Source organism: Trichosurus vulpecula, chromosome 5 (genome assembly GCF_011100635.1).
Source record: "Trichosurus vulpecula isolate mTriVul1 chromosome 5, mTriVul1.pri, whole genome shotgun sequence".
In the NCBI taxonomy this organism is placed as follows: domain Eukaryota; kingdom Metazoa; phylum Chordata; class Mammalia; order Diprotodontia; family Phalangeridae; genus Trichosurus; species Trichosurus vulpecula.
The window spans coordinates 290743598-290761527 of NC_050577.1; the positions used below are offsets into that span (position 1 = coordinate 290743598).

The 17930-nt window shown below is 47.4% G+C and overlaps 1 protein-coding gene across 1 annotated transcript in view; it reads left to right on the top strand.

The window, feature by feature from the left end:
• Positions 1–8489: 8489 nt before the first annotated feature.
• The window catches only part of BTBD11 (BTB domain containing 11), a 365146-nt gene continuing 355705 nt past the window's right edge, over positions 8490–17930 (top strand). Inside the window, 3 exon segments of the mRNA XM_036760805.1 lie at positions 8490–9288; positions 9291–9346; positions 9441–9762. Coding sequence (XP_036616700.1) covers positions 8490–9288; positions 9291–9346; positions 9441–9762 — 1177 coding nt within the window.

Genomic DNA, 17930 nt, shown 5'->3' on the forward strand with positions numbered 1-17930 from the left:
CTGATGGATGGCAATGACTCATAGAGTCTCAACATTGGCAGCTTCTTAAGAGCCCACTTAGTCCAACTAGGATCTGACCAATAATTTTCTCTACCAGTGGCTACTTTCCCTCCTGAGTAGGGGGAAGCCAGTACCTCCCAAGGCCACCAATTCCACTTTAGAATAGCTCTAATCATTAGGATGTTTTTTCTTGACACTAAGCCTAAAAGTGGAATAGACCCATTTTCTGCAGGTTCATGGATTGCTCTGATATAGTAACACATCCAGATCTGGGAACGTTATTCCCTAACCAGGTACAGAATGAGCATCTGATCTCTTTATGAAGGGAAGAAGCATTTATTACATACCTACCACATGCCAAGAACTATGCTTTACAAATATTACACCATTTGAGATTCACAACAGCTCTGTGGGGCAGGTGCAGCTATTATTTCCCTGTTTACAGTCGAGGAAAGGTGTATTTATGTTGCTTCTCCATGAGACCTTGAGCTTACTGAGGATAGAGGTCTCCTAAGGTCCGTTCCAGTCCCTGATCAAACTGGAAGAAGCCTGCATTATACCAAAGGTACTTGTGGGCAGAGACTGAGTTAGAAGAAACCCATGTCTCCTGATTGGCAGACCAGACCAGACCAGACCAGACCAAGATCATCACTAGGTGATCTCAGGCCCTTTTCATTTCTGAGATTCTGTGATCTCCCAAGGCTTCTAGAACAAGATTGAGCTTTTGCTGAATTGAATTGGCTTCACAATGGAATATAAATTCCTTGAAGGCAGGGATAGTTTACTTTTTGGTTGTCTTTGTATCTCATAGTGCCTAGCCAGGCATAGAAGACATAGAAGACATTTTAAAACTGCTTGTTGAAATGACTTTTCCAGCAGTAAAACAGACTGACAATACTTGCTTCAACCAAGTTGGCCTTGATAAGGCAGAGAGAGACTCCTGAGGAAGGTGACCAGGAACATAGGATGTTAGACCTACAGCTAGACAGGGACTTCGAGATCACGTGGTCCAATAGGGAAGGGTCATGAAACTTGTATGACCTTGGACAAACCATCTTCTTTCTCTTGGAGACTCAGTTTCCTTATCTGTAAAAGAGACGGTTGGACTAGATGGATTCTGGGGCCCCTCCAAGCTCTACATGTAGGATTGGAGTGCGCAGGAAGGGATCAAGCATTTATTCAGCACCTGCTATGTGCTAGGAACTGTGCTAAGTGCTTTAAAACTATTTCATCTGATGGTGATAGTTTCCTTCCTCCTCAGTTTCCTCATCTGTAAAATGGACTAGATGGCCCCTGAGCTAGCTGTAATGTAGGATGCTGTGATCCTAAGAGTCCAAGGACAAGCCTGTGTGAAGATCAGTTGAAGGAATTTTTACTCTGGAGAGAAGCAGACTTGGGAATGGGGTTGAGAAAGGACTCTAGAGATGCCTTTAACAATTTGAAAGGCAGCCAAATAGATGAAGGCTTGGTTTTGTTCTGCTTGAGCCCAAGGGGCAGAACTAGGAACAGAAGGGGAAGTTTCAAAGAGGCCAATTTAGGCTTGAAGTGGGGGGGCACGGGGGAAGCTTTTCTAATAATTGTTGTCGTTGTTGAGTCATTTCAGTTGTGTGTGGTTATTTGTGACCCCACTCAGGGTTTTCTTGGCAGAAATACTGGAATGGTTTGCCATTTCCTTCTTCAGTTCATTTTATACATGAGGAAACTGAGGCAAACAGGGTAAAATGACTTGCCCAGGGTCACATAGCTAGTAAATGTCTGAGGCTGAATTTGAACTTGGGTCTTCCTCACTTCAGCACTCTCCTAATTATGGTGCCACCTAGCTGCCCCTTTCCTAACAATTAGAGCTGTCCAAAATCCACAAAGGGTCATATATTCCCACTCCTTGCAGGCCTTTAAGCAGATACCTCTTGTCAGAACTGTCTGTTATAGAAGGGATCTTTTCTCAGGTATGGTTTGGACCATCCAGGTGGCTTTTGAAGTCTCCTTTAACTCTGACATTCTGAAATTCTGGCTTTGCCCAGGGCTGGCTCCTGTATCTAAGCAGTAGATTTGTCCTTTGGACATGCCAGCAAAAACTTCAGAAAGAACTCCCTTGCCTTTCCGAAAGAAAAAAAAACCGTATTGATGATTTTTGTTTTAATAGTATACTCAAAGTCTCTATCTCTTCCTCCCTCATAAGGAAGGAGGGGGAAAGGGAGAAATAAAAACTAGGAACAGCTAAGTAAAAGGGAGGGATATATTCCCTGTGTTGGAGGGTCCATGTAGTAGGTCACACTTAACCCCCCCCCCCCCAACTTTTCCCATTAGAGGAGAGAGCTTTCTTTACCATTACCATTTTAAAAAAGGTTTTACAAAGTTTTGACCTCAGAGAAATAAGCAAGAACAAAACTTTTCTCCAATTCCTCAGAGCACCTCCTTACCTATACCACCCTAGTCTCTGGGGTGAATGGGCTCAGACTTATCCCTGTTTCTACCAAGCATTTGCCCCTACCTGCACTACGTCCAGATGCCTCATGACCGCCCTGTCTCAGCTACCAGAGTTCCAAAGGTATCTTTTTGTTCCATGAAGCATCAATCCCAGGCTGGCTACAAAATTCACCAAGTCCGAGTTTCCAAATCTGGAAAAGAATGACGTCTGTGCCCAGGCCCACTTCAGAGAGACATACATTGGCCTCAGTGGGAAGAAGGCCTAGGGCCTCTCCCCTTGTCAAACCAAGAGCAGAACAGCCAAGAGAGAATGCCCCTTATCTTTTGTTAAGGATAAACTACAGGGCTCCAGTGTGGAGAAAGGCTTCCTTCCCCCACCTCTGATTGGCCCTTTTGCTCTGTGGAGGTTGCTTTGAGCAGCAGCATGATCAGTATCCCTTCCTCCAGACCCATACCCCCAACCTTCTTCTTCCATGCCACATTTGGAGATTTCACTAATTGCTTGGTTTTGTGAGTAATTGCTTCAGCCACAATATTTAGGCAATAGCAAAGACAGCATAGAATGGAGCCTGAAATGAGACAATCAGAGGCTGGCTGAAACCCACAATCAACCCAGAAGGGAAGGAATGTCCTTGGGGGAAGGGGACATGAGGGGTATTGAAAATGGGCCTGTAATACTTAGTGGGGATTGCATTTAAAATCTTTAAAGGACCACTGGAGCACGTAAAGCATTGAAAAGGTCTTTCACATTGAAATGAATTCTCAGACTGAATTTTCCTCTGCAGATTCCCCCACCCCACCTCCTTGGCTTCCCCAGGAAAGGGCATGAAATGGGGCTTTTGTCTTAATTGTGTTTTATACATCTCATATTTAGTCTTCTATGTCAAAAGGAAATGCAAGAAAAAATGGGCCTCACTTGTGAAAAGTGTGGAAATCGAACAGAATTTGATTCGGAATGGGAAGAGATCCAAGAAGAAGCGGCTTGGTATAGAGAGGGAGAGAGTCCTGGATTTGGAGTCAGATGCCGTGGGTTCAAAGCCTGCCTCTGCCACTTATGAGCTGTGTGACTTTTGGGCAAATCCCTTAATATCTCTGGGCTTCTGTTTCTTCATCTGGTATTTGACGAAACTAGATATGAGGTGTTAGCACCCGGGTTTGACATCAAGCTCTGCTCCCTGTGGGCAAATAACATTCATTTTCTACTGAATAAAATGAGTGGGGGTGGCCAGAGGGTCTCTTAGGCCCCTTTCAGGCATAAAATCCTATAACATTTCTCTTTGCCCAGAGCTGTCCTCCACACCTGGAACATCAGGCTGGTCACCTCCTCAAGTTAGTTTCCAAATTTCCCTAAGACTCAATTTAAATCTCACCTGGGATAACCAGGAGGTCTTTTCTGGTCCTCCCTCCCCACCCCACTCCCAGCTATGAGCGCTTTCTTTTCTCAGTGTGGCTTCCAGCTATTCTGGCATCTACAGATTTGTTTGGATGCTGTCTCTTCCTTTTAGAAAGTAAGCTCCTTGAGGGCAAGACAAAGAAAGAGATGCCTATTTTATATCTCTAGCTTCTTATCCTCATACCTGACACATAGTAAACTTCAATAAATGATTGCTGACTGGCTGACTCTCTTGAACCTTAACTTTCTCACCTGTAAAATGGGGGAATATTATTGTCAATAACGTGTGAGCTCCTTGAGGGCAGGAGGAGGTTTTCTTTTTTTGCCTTTCTTTGCATCTCCAGCTCTCAACATAGTGCCTGCTGCTTAGCAAGGGCTCAATACATGCTTTTTGACTTGATGTGATCATTGAAGGGCTCTCTTATGGAGAAGATTCGACTTTTTTTCTGCTTGATTCCAGAAAGGAAAAGTAGGAGTGGTAGATGGAAATATCAGGTAGATTTTGGCTCTCTGTAACAGTGTGAGCAATCTCAAAGTGGAATAGGCTGCCTGGGGAAGTGATAGGTTTCTCCTCTCTCCAGGAGGTCTTCAAGTGGGGGCTTGTCAGGGATGTTGTAAAAGGGATTTCTGTTGTCACTTGGATTGGTGACCCTTGGATCTCTTCCAGTGTGGCCGTTCTGGGTGATTTTTGTGATGAAACATATTTTGTCTCTCTTCCTCTTCTTTCTTCACTTCCTAAATCTATGATTCTATAATCTAGTTTCCTGTTGACTCAGTTTCCTCAGCTGTAAAAGGAAAGACTGGGTGGCCCCTGAAGTCCTTTCTAGCTTTAGATTCAGGAGCCTTTGGTCTATCTCACCAGACTACTCTGAATTAGGAGGAGAGCACTGTGGGTTATGGGTGATTCTGGACTCCTTCTTCCCTCTCCCCTCCTAAGACCGCCTTGCCTTCAGCCTGAGCCTCCTGCCAGGAAGGAAGGAGAACTCAGCCTGCAAGGGTGATGGTGATGAATCCAAATTGCAGTTGTCAGCTTTTTTTTTTCAGCTCCTGAAAACCAATTTTGAGGCCAAGACAAACAAGGAGAAATGGATTGACAGGAGAATTTGCGTGTTCCTGCTGGGAGTTTCCACAAGAAGAATTAGGCAGGGGTGCAAAGAGTGAAAGGCCCGTTGTTGAATTCTGAACAAGCAATGACCAGATAAAGGTGATATGCATGCTTCTTCTAAGTCTGTTCCTATTTATCCATCTCCCTCAGGCCTTGGACACTGGCCCAAATTTGGGAGCCCTCTTACATTTCCTAACTACATGCATTAGCCCCTGCTGTTCCAGATTCCTGGATTGCCCTCTTTTCTCCCCAACTCTGTTGAATTCATAGAAGCATAGATTTTGAAGTCCAACCCTTTCACTTTATAGAAATTGAGGCCAAATGACTGAACCAAGCCCTTTCATTTCCTTAGTGAATAGTGACCTTTCTTCTATCAGACATCACACACACAAGTTACTTGTGTATCAAATGCTCTGGGGCTGTTTCAACATCAAATTAAGAAGCAATTATTAAGAACTTAGTATGTGCCAGGCACTGTGTTACAAACTGAGGATACCAATATAAGCAGAAGGAAAGATAGTCCCTGCCCTCAAGGATCTTACATTCTAATGAGGGAAGATAATACCTAAAGGAAAGCTGAAAAGGAAAGGAGGGTGGAGAGAGAAATGAAGGTGTCAGGCACATTGCAGAGAAAGTCTCAGAGAGTTAGAAGTATAGCCCTGAGTAGAATGAAGATTTGGCTGGCCTGGGCTTCCTCCTTAAAATGTATTTTCTGAGAGGAACCTGCCAATCAGAGGGAAAAGCTGACAGGGTAGAGAGGACTTCCAACCTATGAAGTTTCCTAGTTCTTACTCATGCTAGAAAGTCTGGTTCCCAGTAAAGGAGAAGACTATAGCTCCATCCAGGGTTCTACAGGTAAAGCATTAGAGATTGTAGAATTTCTTTCTATTATTACAGCTCATGAGCCCCCACCAATGTGCTTCCATTATTGATTATCAGGTGATATAAATTAACCATTCAGGCCAGATCAGCTTTTTAGAAATGGATATTTACAAAGGTGGTGTGTGTATCTATAGGTATATATATATATATATATATATATATATATATATATACACATATATACACCTTTGTAAAATATATGTGTGTGTGTGCGTGCATGTGCATATATATGTGTATATATATATATACATATATATATATATATATTATGCATGGAGAGAGAGGGAGAGACAGAGACAGAGACAGAGAGAGAATGGGACTGAAGAAGGAAATGGCAAACCACTCCAGTATCCTTGACCAGAAAATCATGTGGACTGTCAGAGTGGGAGGGACTGAACAACAAAAAGATATTATAGGGAAGTTAGGTGGCACCATAGTGCATAAAGCACCAGTCCTGGAGTCAGGAAGACTCAGCTTCCTGAGTTCAAATCTGACCTCAGACACTTACTAGCTGTGTGACCCTGGACAAGTCACTTCACCCAATTTGCCTCAGTTTTCTCATCTATAAAATGAGCTGGAGAAGGAAATGGCAAATCACTCCAAAATCTTTGCCATGAAAGCCCCAAATGGGGTCACAAAGAGTTGGAAACTAACTAAACAACAACAATGGGCCCAGGAGTCAAAAAAACTTCTGCTACATACTCATGCTACTGTGGGTCAGTCACTGGCCCCGAGGCAACTTTCTAAGATTACGTATATAGTCAAGGACGTGTGGCTAATCTTAGTCTCTGGAGGGATTTTTCAAAGAAGGAATACCGGGAGAAAGTGTGATAGAATAGTTGGAGAACCTGGGTTCTAATTTCCCTTCTGATACTTTTTGGGCAAACTGTTTAATTTCTCTGCCCCCCCCCCTTTCTCATTTATAAAACAGGTCAAGTGGCTTAGATGGGCTTACTGCTCACGCCTCCCCCCTCCCCATTAACATTTTGAAAAACCTTGTCACGTTGCTGTTGAAGGTTAGCCTGTTTTTTTTAATCAACGGTAACACATGAGAACATATATGAACATATGCAAAGAGTTTTTAATTTTTAAAGGGAAGATTTTTTAAAGCTGCAAAGTGAACATGAAGAAAGTGGGGTCTCTTGGGTGTGAACTTAACAAGCTGATTTGGGCCCACTGCTTCCTGCACAGCTCCTAGAAGGTGCCACACACCAGAGCGTGGCCAATATTGCAATGGGAGACATAGGTGGCTGCAAGCTGAAAGGTGACTGAAATCAATTGCTGGGATGCTCGTGGGTCGGAGTTCCTCCGCGGGGATTACTAAGAGATCCCTTAGCAGCTGCTGCTTTTGCAGACCTAACTCAGTTCGCCCAGGTTTCCGATTTCTTTTCCCCGATGGGTTAAGACCTGCGCCTGAATTAGCTTCCCTATTCCTGGAACGCAGTTGTTTGTCTTGGATTCCCGGGAGGGGCAAAGGAGTGGAGAGGAGAAAGGAACATCCTAGCTGGTGAGGGGCAAAGTTCAAAACCAAAACAACCGAGGTGGAGGCAGAGGCAGAGGCAGAGGCAGAGGCAGGGGCAGGACGAGGAGGAGACAGGCAGACAGAGAAGAGACCCCGCAAGCCAGACAGGCAAGCGAAGAAGGCTGGAGTGTCTGCATCCTCTGCTCTGTGTCTACGCTAACCAGAGGATGGCGTGTCAATCAGCCTCAGACCAAATGGGCAGCAGCAGCCGTTGCACATTCAGGACTACGGTGCTGGTGCCTAATACCACCTTATCCCTAAGCTCCCTTCTTTCTGCGGCTTGGATGAAAGGGTAGGGGAGGAAAGAGAGGGGGTGGTAGTGGTAGGTGCTGATGGTGGCGAAGAAACTGACGAAAAAGGGAGGGGGAGAAAAGGGGGAAAGGAGGAAGAGAGGTAGCTCATTAGCATGCTCCCATCCCATTGGCTCTTTCCGCCGCCCTCCTTTACATACGTCCTTCCCCAGCTGGCTGGCTCGCTTTTGCGGGTGCTGTAGAGAGAGGGTGGCTGGCTGGCTGGCTTCTGCTGCTGCTGCTGCTCTCCCCGCTCCTGTGCAGTGCAGGGCTCGGGCTGCAAGACTGCGCCGGGCGGGGAGGCAGAAGGGCCGGCCGGAGGTGCTGCAGCGGCGGCCGTGGCGTCTGGCTGCTGCTGCTACTGTAGTCGTCTATTTGGGGCGGCCGCCTGGCTTCCCGCGGTTGAATCCGCTGAGTTGAGCCCATCCCCGGGCCCAAGGAGGAACGCGCAAAAGACTTTTCCTTTTCTTTCTTCTTCTTCTTCTTCTTTTTTTTTTGGAAGGTGGGAAGTAACTGCGTGTTATTCCTACCCCCACCCCCGACTGCTTTGGCCACTCGCCTTCTCCTCCCATTTCTCTTGTGCCTCTGATCTCTCTCTGGCTCCGCGGCCGCGGAAGATGACTTGGGGGTCTTCTCTGCGTGCGCAAAAGAAGGCGGCGGCCCAGGAAGGCGGAAAGTAGTAATACTTCGTAGTTCTGCAGTGGGGGGAAAGTGAGCTTCAGAGACGGCGGCGGCTGCGGGCCGGGCTCCCCTGCCTACCTCCCTCCCCCTTCTCCTGCTCTTGCTGCCCTCCTTACGCGCTGCCTTTCTTTTTCTGGCTTTCCCTGCCCCGGTTGATTTCTCGTCGGAGCAGCATGAAGTGCAGCCGCGATGGCCAGGAGAGGTAAGAGCGTGGTCAGGACGTTGGAAGATCTGACGCTGGACTCGGGTTATGGTGGCGCGGCGGACTCGGTCCGCTCCTCCAACTTGTCACTGTGCTGCTCAGATTCACACCCGGCGTCGTCCTCGTACCCTTATGGAGGGAGCTGCTGGCCGCATCTAGCTGACTCCATGCACAGCAGACACAACAGCTTTGACACTGTCAACACTGCCCTGGTGGAAGACTCCGAGGTGCTGGACTGCGCGGGCCAGCACTGCTCCAGGCTGCTGCCCGACCTCGAGGACGTGCCTTGGACCCTGCCCGAGCTGGAGGCGCTGCTGCTGCTGCGCCCTCGGGAGCCGCGGGCCGGCTTGGCTTCCGCCTGCCTCCCGGTGCCCGCGGCGGGCCCGGGCCTGCCCAAGGATGCCCTGGCCCGCCTCTCCACGCTGGTGAGCCGGGCGCTGGTGCGGATCGCCAAGGAGGCGCAGCGGCTGAGCCTGCGCTTCGCCAAGTGCACCAAACACGAGGTCCAGAGCGCCATGGAGATCGTACTGTCCTGGAGCCTGGCGGCGCACTGCACCGCTGCTGCGCTCGCTGCGCTCTCCCTCTATAACATGAGCAGCGCCGGCGGCGACCGCTTTGGCCGCGGCAAGTCGGCCCGCTGCGGGCTCACCTTCTCGGTGGGCAAGGTATACCGCTGGATGGTAGACAGCCGCGTGGCCCTGCGCATCCATGAGCACGCAGCCATCTACCTGACCGCCTGCATGGAGAGCCTCTTTCGGGACATCTACGGCCGGGTGCTGGCCGCCGGGTCGCTGCAGCCCCCCCTGGCCCTGGCCCCGGGCCCGGCCCCAGTCCAGCCGCCACCGCCTCCGCCACCCGGGGCGCTGCCCCCGCCGCCCCCGCCCCCTCCCCCGCCGCCGCCCCCGCTGCCCCCGCCGCCACCCCGCGTCCCGGCGGAGCGCGAGCGGGAGGCCGGGGCGGGAGCGGGGGCCGGGCCCGGGCCCGGGGCCGGAGGGGCCTGCAGCGCAGGGAGTAGCACTAGCGGGGGCAGCAGCTGCTGCGCACCCCCCGCAGCTGCCGCCGCGGCCGCCGCCGCCGGCCACCACCACGTCCACCACCATCACCACCACCATTACCACCAGCCGCAGCACCATCACCATGCCCCCCAGGAGCCTCCCAAGTTCACCGTGGAATCCCTGGAGCAGACAGTGAACAACGACTCGGAGCTCTGGGGGCTGCTGCAGCCCTATCAGCATCTCATCTGCGGGAAGAACGCCCACGGTGAGTGCCCAGGGGCGATCCTGCCAGCCCCGTTCCCCTTCCCTGGACAGCCAGGTCCCTGCAGGAGTCTTAGGCACCTTGGCTGAGAAAGGAAAAGCGGCTTAAGAACAGGTCTCTTAGCCTCCCTTTCGCGAGGTCTACGCCCTCATAGGTTGCGCGCTTTCCGGGGTCGGAGCGCCTAGACCCCAGGGAATGCGGTCACGCCCCCCTCGGGAACCTCAGTGGAGCCCCAGCGGGCGGGCCATAGAGCTCCCGACTCCCGGCTCCTGCCCAGCGGGGGCGGGGCCTGACACATATTTTGACAGGTTTGGGATTTTGCGGCAGATATTTGCTCCCCATCCCCTCCCCTGCCTCGTCACCCCCGTGCCCAAAGCGACGTTTTGACCTTGAAGCTGACAGATTCTGGGGCGCCGGAGAAGGAGGCTGACCGTGAATGAGGGAGGCGGCATTGTTCCCTTGCTTACCCCCTTACTCTCGCCCTGGGCACCGAGCTGGGAGGGGATGGAGGCGACAAGCAGGGTTTCAAGCAGGGCGGAGTCAGAGCCAGAGGTGTGTGTGAGGGACTTCTGGATCCGCAGTGTCCCCCCTTCTTTGGGGGGGTATTTATAGGATTAGCTCTGGGAAAGTGAGGGCACCCCAGGTGCTACCCTGACCTTCTTCAGTCCGGGGGCTGCAACTCCAGCAATGCCCACTCTGGTGAAAAGACTCTCCTCAGGACCGTGGGGTGGGAAGAGGGGAGGGAAGAGAGAAGATGGACTGGGGAGGGGGGAGAGGTGTGGCTGGGGGAGGGCTTGCATCTCCAGCCAGTCTTTACAGCAGGTTCTGAAACAGTTCTCTCCTGACCTCCTCTATTTTTAAGACTAGCCAGCCTCAGGACCTGTATTGACATTGCCAGCCTGGTGGGGGGTGACGGAGATTAAGTGTGGAGACGGGGATGGGGGCAAGCGGTACCTTGTTTATGAGAAAGAGAGAGAGAGAGAGAGAGAGAGAGAGAGAGAGAGAGAGAGAGAGAGAGAGAGAGCTCTCAGCCGTCCTGCCCCTCTCGGAAAGCCTGAGCTAGATACTTCAAAGCTTCAATTTTCCACAGGAAATGGTATAAGCGTAACCAGAGACTCCCCAAACGAAAGAAAACTTTGTTACATATTCAGTGGTTTGGCCAGAGGTTGCCTGGTGGGGACTGAAATGCTGTCTTTCTGGACAGATTTCATTCATGTTGCTGCATGTTCACCCTGGAGGCTGCTACAGTGTTGGGCCCTAGTGCTGCAGAACCTGCCCCCCCCCCCCCGCCCATATTCCACATTCCCATGTGTGTAAGAGAGAGAGTGAGAGTGAGAGCCTGGAAGTGTTGGTGCCCAGCAAGGGAGGGGGGGCCTGAGGACCCCAGAATGCCCTGGCTTAAGGGAGAGGGGACATTTCCATACTCTTTTGTTCAACTATCAGTCCATCTGAAAGCAAGCATGTATATGTATATAGTAAGCAAGCTTACTCTATGCCAGGCACTGTGCTGGGTTCCAGGGAAGGACTGAGGGAAGTGACATAGAAAGGCAAAAACACGATCTTGCCCTCAGGAAGCTTACATTTCATTGAGAGTACTGCAGGTACCGTCTCCCTCATTTACAAGTGAAAAAACGGAAGCTCAATAGAGTCAGTCAGTGAGCATTTGTTAAGCCTTAATTCTGTGTCAGGCATGGTTCTTAGCAGGAGAGGTACAAAGAAAAGCAAAACCAGTCTTCACTCTCGAGCTCACGTGTTCTACCAGGTTTGGCGAGAGAGAGCAGGACCAAGTGTTGGGAGCTGTTTGGTGGCAGAAACCAGGACTTGTAGGCTGCCCAGCGTCTCCCCTCAATCCTGCCTCTCCCCCTCTTTGGTCAGCAGATGGCCTATTCTCTAAGGATGAGAATCTAGCCTAATATTGGCTTGCCCAGTGCATGTGTCCCACCTTCCTTTCTCATCCCCATGTACTCTGCCTAGGAAAATCCCAACCAATTAGTGAATTTCTGGGAGAGAGACCAGGAAGAGACTTTAGAGACCTAACTCCCATTTTACAGATAAGAAAAGGCCCAGAGACTGATTTTCCCAGCATCCTACAGTTAGATGGTATGATGACATCCTGGTATCTTAAAATTTCCTAGATGAAAATCTTATAGATGAAGAAATAGAGGCTTGGGAGGGGGCCTTAACTTCCCAAGTTAGTGTCAACTGGTTATTTCCAGAGACAGGACCAGGACTGATGAAAAACAGAAGAGACTAGTTGCTCAAGAGCTAACTTCAAAGATGGGAAGACCCAAGTTCGGGTGATGACCTGGGAGTCACAGACTGTCAGTGTGACCCTGGGTAAATGTGACTCAGTGGTTCAGGCAAGTCTCTAAGGCTAAGCATTTTCAAGAAGGTGCTGACCTGCTTTGGTGCAGGGAATTTCTTCCTTGGGAGCTCCCTACATCAGGTCTGATGATTTTTTTTTAAAGAAAGGTCCATTCTTCCATGCCTAAACTTGCAACCATCTAGTTACAACCCTGTCCAATATAAAAGCACAGAAAAAAAGAGATAAGAATATGCCTACCATTAGACCACAAGGAGCTGGTTGAAAAGCCACCCTCAGTTCCTCCAGCTTGGCTCTGCTAGACAAATTATTTGACCGTAGATGGCCTTGTCAGGCTGGGTTCCCCTCTGTTTTGGTAGGCTTTGTTTAATAAAAGGCTGAGAGAGTGAGATGCTGAAGGTCAAAGGGATTTCCTTTGTTTCAGGCAACACCTTCTCTGGGAAGCACTTCATTTTAATGGAAAGACCACTGGCCTGGCAGTCAGAAGACTTGGGATCTAGCCCTGGATCTGCAACTCACTAGTTATGTGCCTTTGAGAAAGCCATTATGCCTCTTTGGGCCTCAGTTTCCCCATCTCTACACAGCAGGAGGGTTGGACTGGATGATCTACTAAGGCCCCTTTCTGGCTCTAAAATTCTTTTCCTAGACTCTTCTTTGTCTTTAATGGGTTTCACTTTTATAATCCACTTCTTTTTAAAGGAGTTTTTGTGTTTATTTTTTTTTTAAAGAATGGTTATAATTTAAGGAGGAGGAAGACCACAGAGTTGGTTAGGCCTGTTTGAGTTGGTGTTGTTTCCTGCTTGGTTCTCATTACAGTGTATTTTCACATGAAGTTCTAGTGTGTTCATTTTTAAATCCCATTTAGCATTGAGGGTATAAGCTTTGCCTTAATTTCACCTCTCCCCCCACCCTTTTCCCAACTTGTTTCCTTGGATTTCTTAAGGCAACAGCTCCTTTTATCTAACATCTTGAGGGAATAAGTTTTTCCACACAAGTGGGAAATGAATTAGCCACTTCCCTGCCTTATTAAACAGAATATAATGATTATACCTAACTGTTTGTTGTGGGCAGTCTCATCATTGTGGCCATCCAATATTGCACGCTCTCAGGCTCTACTAAAGTGTGTAGGGTGCTTGGCTTCTACATTCACTGGCCCCAAATTAAATGCTTTTTTCATGTCTGTGCCTGATTTTTTGTAGTTTCTATTTCTCTTCACTCCCTCTAAGGCTAGTAGATTTCACTTGCCATCTTTACTTCATGTTTACTCCTAGCACCACCTGTTCCATCTCTTCCTTTTCCATTGACCAGCAGCTAGTCAAGCTTGTTATAACTGTTTCTAAAATAAAAACAAATAGGCTCTGAATGAAGGCCTAAGGGGATCCCCTCTGAATAATGGGCATGCACTTTGTGAACTCTTTTCTGGATGCTCAGAGGCCAGCTTTTTATTATTTTACTTAATAGTTGAGATATCCAGAAAATATAACCTCTGTATAAGTGAAGCACTAGCATGTAGAGGCTTTCTTTATCCTTCAATTTTGTCAAAATTTCTATTTCCTTTGTTCTTAGAATTATTGGATGGGAATATAAAATGGCACATTGAAGTTTATTCCACAGAATCACTTTGTGCTGTAGTAGATAGAGGAATGGCTTTGGAATCAGAAAGACGTGGGTTCAAATCCTGACTTTTGCTTTTATTAGCTAATTCAACCTTAGGCATACTTTTCAGAGCCAAAAAGGCAATGGATGTGAGGTACTTTGTAAATCTGTTATTATGACCTTGTCCAATTAACTGCATTAATCACCAGAGTACAGAAAAGTGAGAGCATCACTTCAGGTCACTGATGGAGTAAATGGCAGACTCAGCTCACCTCTTCTGACCCTCAGATCCAGGGCTTTGCTGTTGTCTTCCAGCACAATCTTAAGTCAATTCAACAAGCATTTGTGTGTGCAACAAGTGTGCAACACATACTTGTGTGTCAAGCATGTGGGAGATCCAAAGGCAGAAATGAAACAGTCCTTGCCTTAAGGGGTTTACATTCAACTTAAGGGAGATGATGTGAACACAGATCAGTAAAGGTGAAATATTCATGAAGTCATTTGAAAGAAGAGAGCATTGACTCCTGGGAAAATCTGGGAAGGATCTTTCTGGGAAGCTGGTACTTTAGCCTAGAAGGGAGCTAGAGATTCTCAGAGTTAGAGGTGAGAGGATGTCCTTCATGCATGGGATGGAACCCAAGCAAAGGCCACAGTGTGCGAGACAGAAAGTTGAGTGGGAATGGCAGCTAGGTAGCATAGAAGATAGAGCATTGGACATACAGTCAAGAAGACCTGAGTTCAGATCCTGCCTCAGACACTTACTAGTGGTGGCCAATCACTTAATGCCTCACAGTCTCAGTTTCTTCATCTGTAAAATGGGGCTCATTCTATAACCTGCTTCAGAGGGTAGTTGTAAGGCAAAATGAGATTTGTAAAGTGCTTTGTGAACCTTAAAGCTCCCTATGAATGCTTGTTATTGTTGTTGGTGTTACCTAGATCACAGAGTGCATGAGGGAGAATGTGTGATCTTCTTTGAAAGGGTTGGATGTTCTGTGTCAAACTTTGGGAGAACATGGACAAGGGTCCTATAGGATAGGAAGAATTGGATGGATTGTAAACTATATTGTTGGAGGAAATTTCTGAATCTGTGGGATCACAGACACATGTGAGCACTGAGTCACTTGGAAAGTTAGGCTGGCCCTAGATTGTGAAGAGCTTAAGCACCAAACAGAGGAATTTTTATTTTAGCTAGAGGCAATAGGGAGCCATTGAAGCTTCTTGAGATGGAGAGTGATGATGGTCAAACCTGTGCTTTAATTGTATGACTTTGGCAGCAGCAGGAAAGATGGTTGGACAGGGGAGAGGGTGGAGGCAGAGAAATGAATTAGAAATTTCCCTATGGGTCTACCACAGCTACCTAAAAATATCAGCAGCCCTAGACTGTCTTCCTATAACCATGTCAAGATGCCATTAGAAATATCTCTGTTCTGGTCAACCCGTTTACTCCCTCTTCTTGTGCTTAGGATTAGCAGGAGAGACAGAGACACAGAAAGAATAAGGCAGAGACACAGAGAAAATGAGAGAGACAGAGACATAGAGACAGAGAATGAGGCAGAGACACAGAGAAAGAGACAGAGACAGAGAGAAAGAGAGACACAGAAACAGAGAAAACAAGGCAGACACAGAGAGAGACAGAGAGAAAGAGAAACAGAGAGAGAGACAGACAGAACAAGGCAGAGAGACAGAGAGACAGAAAGACAGAGACATAGACACAGAGAGAATGAGGCAGAGACACACAGAGAGAGACAGAAAGATAAAGATGGAGAGAGACAGAGAGAAAGATAGACATAGAGACAGAGACATGGAGAGAGACGGAGAGATGAGAGACAGAGAACGAAAGATAAAGAAAGATGAGAGACAGAGATTGAGAGAATCTTCACTCTCCCTTCTTCCCTCCCTTCCTTCCTTCCTTCCTTCCTTCCTTCCTTCCTTCCTTCCTTCCTTCCTTCCTTCCTTCCTTCCTTCCTTCCTTTCTTTCTCCTTTCTTCCTTTTATCCCTCCTTCCCTCTTTCCTCCCTCCCTTTCCTTACACCCCACTGTCTCAGAGTCAGGAGGGATCTCCCAGGTTACCTGGTCCAGCCTCTCTGCCTGAAACCAGAAGCTCCTCTCCAGCATCCCAGGCAAGCAGTTTTCTAGTCTCTGCTTTGAACACCTTGCAGTGATGAGCAGCTCACTACCTCATTTTATTTGGTGTGTCACTCATCCAGACTTGGTTTTAAAAGGCTCGCTCTGTAAGTGGAGAGAAGTAATGCTCTAGTTTTCTTTTTAATGGTCTCTTTACAGTCTCAGAATATTAAATCACTTTTGGAATGTTAATTAGCATGAGCCATCATCATCCCTCATATTCTCTCCGATGGCCTCTTCTTTCCTCGTGCCTGCATAGCCATGTTCCCTCTCTGCCTAAACACTTGTTGACAGTTGTCTTTTTCTCAGCTTGCTGCCCTGAGCATCATGCAGAGTAGTCGGGCCAGGCCAAATGTCCAGATGTCACAGACGTTTCATTTCTGAAACACCCAGGTGCCCACGTACTCCTGTCTCCAGACCAGGGCCTCCATAGTTATTCCCTTCCAGGAGCACATTTTTAAATTAAATTGTGGGGCAAAAATTAAAACTTTGCATCTGTGTGAGGAGAGGGTCACTAGGAGTTTGTGAGCGCCTGTGTCATTTGGAAGGCCCAGCAATTATAATTATGATGCCTGATGGAAAGCAAACAGCAGAGAGCCCCTAGTGGCCTGATGGCCTTGGGATAAGAGGTGAGAGCATTCTAATTGTGACTTTTTTATCGTCTGCTTGTGTGACCTTGAGTCAGTCACTTAACTCCTCTATAGAGGAGATCATAAGGACAACATGTCATCTCCTTGACAGGGGATTCTGGCTAGATTAAGTTAATTATTGGGCACAAAGCACCTGGGTTAGTGCCAAGTATGAAATGATGTAAATAATCATCAGTGGCCCCCAGTCTATGTGGGGCCCAGGGCTGTCCTTAGTTGAATCAGACTGTGTGGCCATCTCCCTTCCCTAGCATGCTTAAGGAGGCCAAAAAAAAAATTAAAGTGAACAGAAAGGGAAACTCTGGAGGGGAAACAAAGGCGCAAAATGACAACATGCAGCTTGACGGGCATAGAATGGTAATAATAATACTAGGAACAACGATGACACATTTGAGAGCAATATTTTAATTTAATTTAAAAATTTCAGTACAGTACATTTTATTGTAGTCTAATTTTCTAAGAATCTGTGATCTATGAGTGGTATACACACACACACACACACACACACACACACACACACACACACGTATATGTGGCCATTCTCTGTTAACTGTCATGTTCAGGCATCCAGAACACTTTATCATTTTATGTGTACAAGATACCAGGAATCTTAAGTAAATGGTTGGAGAAATATCGTGTTTTGAGTAAGAGCAACATTTTGTCTACTTATTCCTCCCTTCTCTATTTATCATCCATCCATCCATCCATCCATTTAGATCTATTAGCTGTCCATATCTATTGATGATCCATTCCTATCTATTATCTCTCTCTCTATATATATATATATATACATATATGTATATATATATGTATGTATATGTCTGTCCATCCATCTGTCTATCCACCCATCCATCTATCATATCTATCATATCTATCTATCTATCTATCTATCTATCTATCTATCTATCTATCTTCTGTCTATCCATCCATACATCTATCCATCCATCCATCTATCCATCCATCCATCTACCCACCCACCCACCCATCTACCCATCCATTATCTATCCATCTATCTTTCCATTTTAAAGTTTATTTTTCTCTTCAATCAGCATTTACACATCTCCCAGGTGTTGGGCACAGTGCCAGGTGCTGAGAATACAAAGACAAAAGTAAAACTGGGAAGAAACTCCCGAAGAAAGTGTCACTTTACTCCTAAAGCAGAAAGCTTAATCACTGTACTACCTGCTCAAAGCACCTTCAGCAACTTCCTGTTGCTCCCAGGATAAAGTTCAGACTCATATGTGTGGCCTCTAAGGCCCTTCACAGTCTGGCTCCAGCCTCATTCCACTTGATGTACTCTAAGTCCCATCTAAATTGCACCGCACCCTCCCACTCCGCACAACACTCATAACTTCCAATGTATTTGGAAGGAAAAGCTTTTAAATTCTAGAGGCCTAATGGGAGAAAATATCAAAACCAGGTGGGGACAAGATGAGGCACATCATCACCCTCATCCTCCTGTTTGCCTCTGGGGGTTGTAC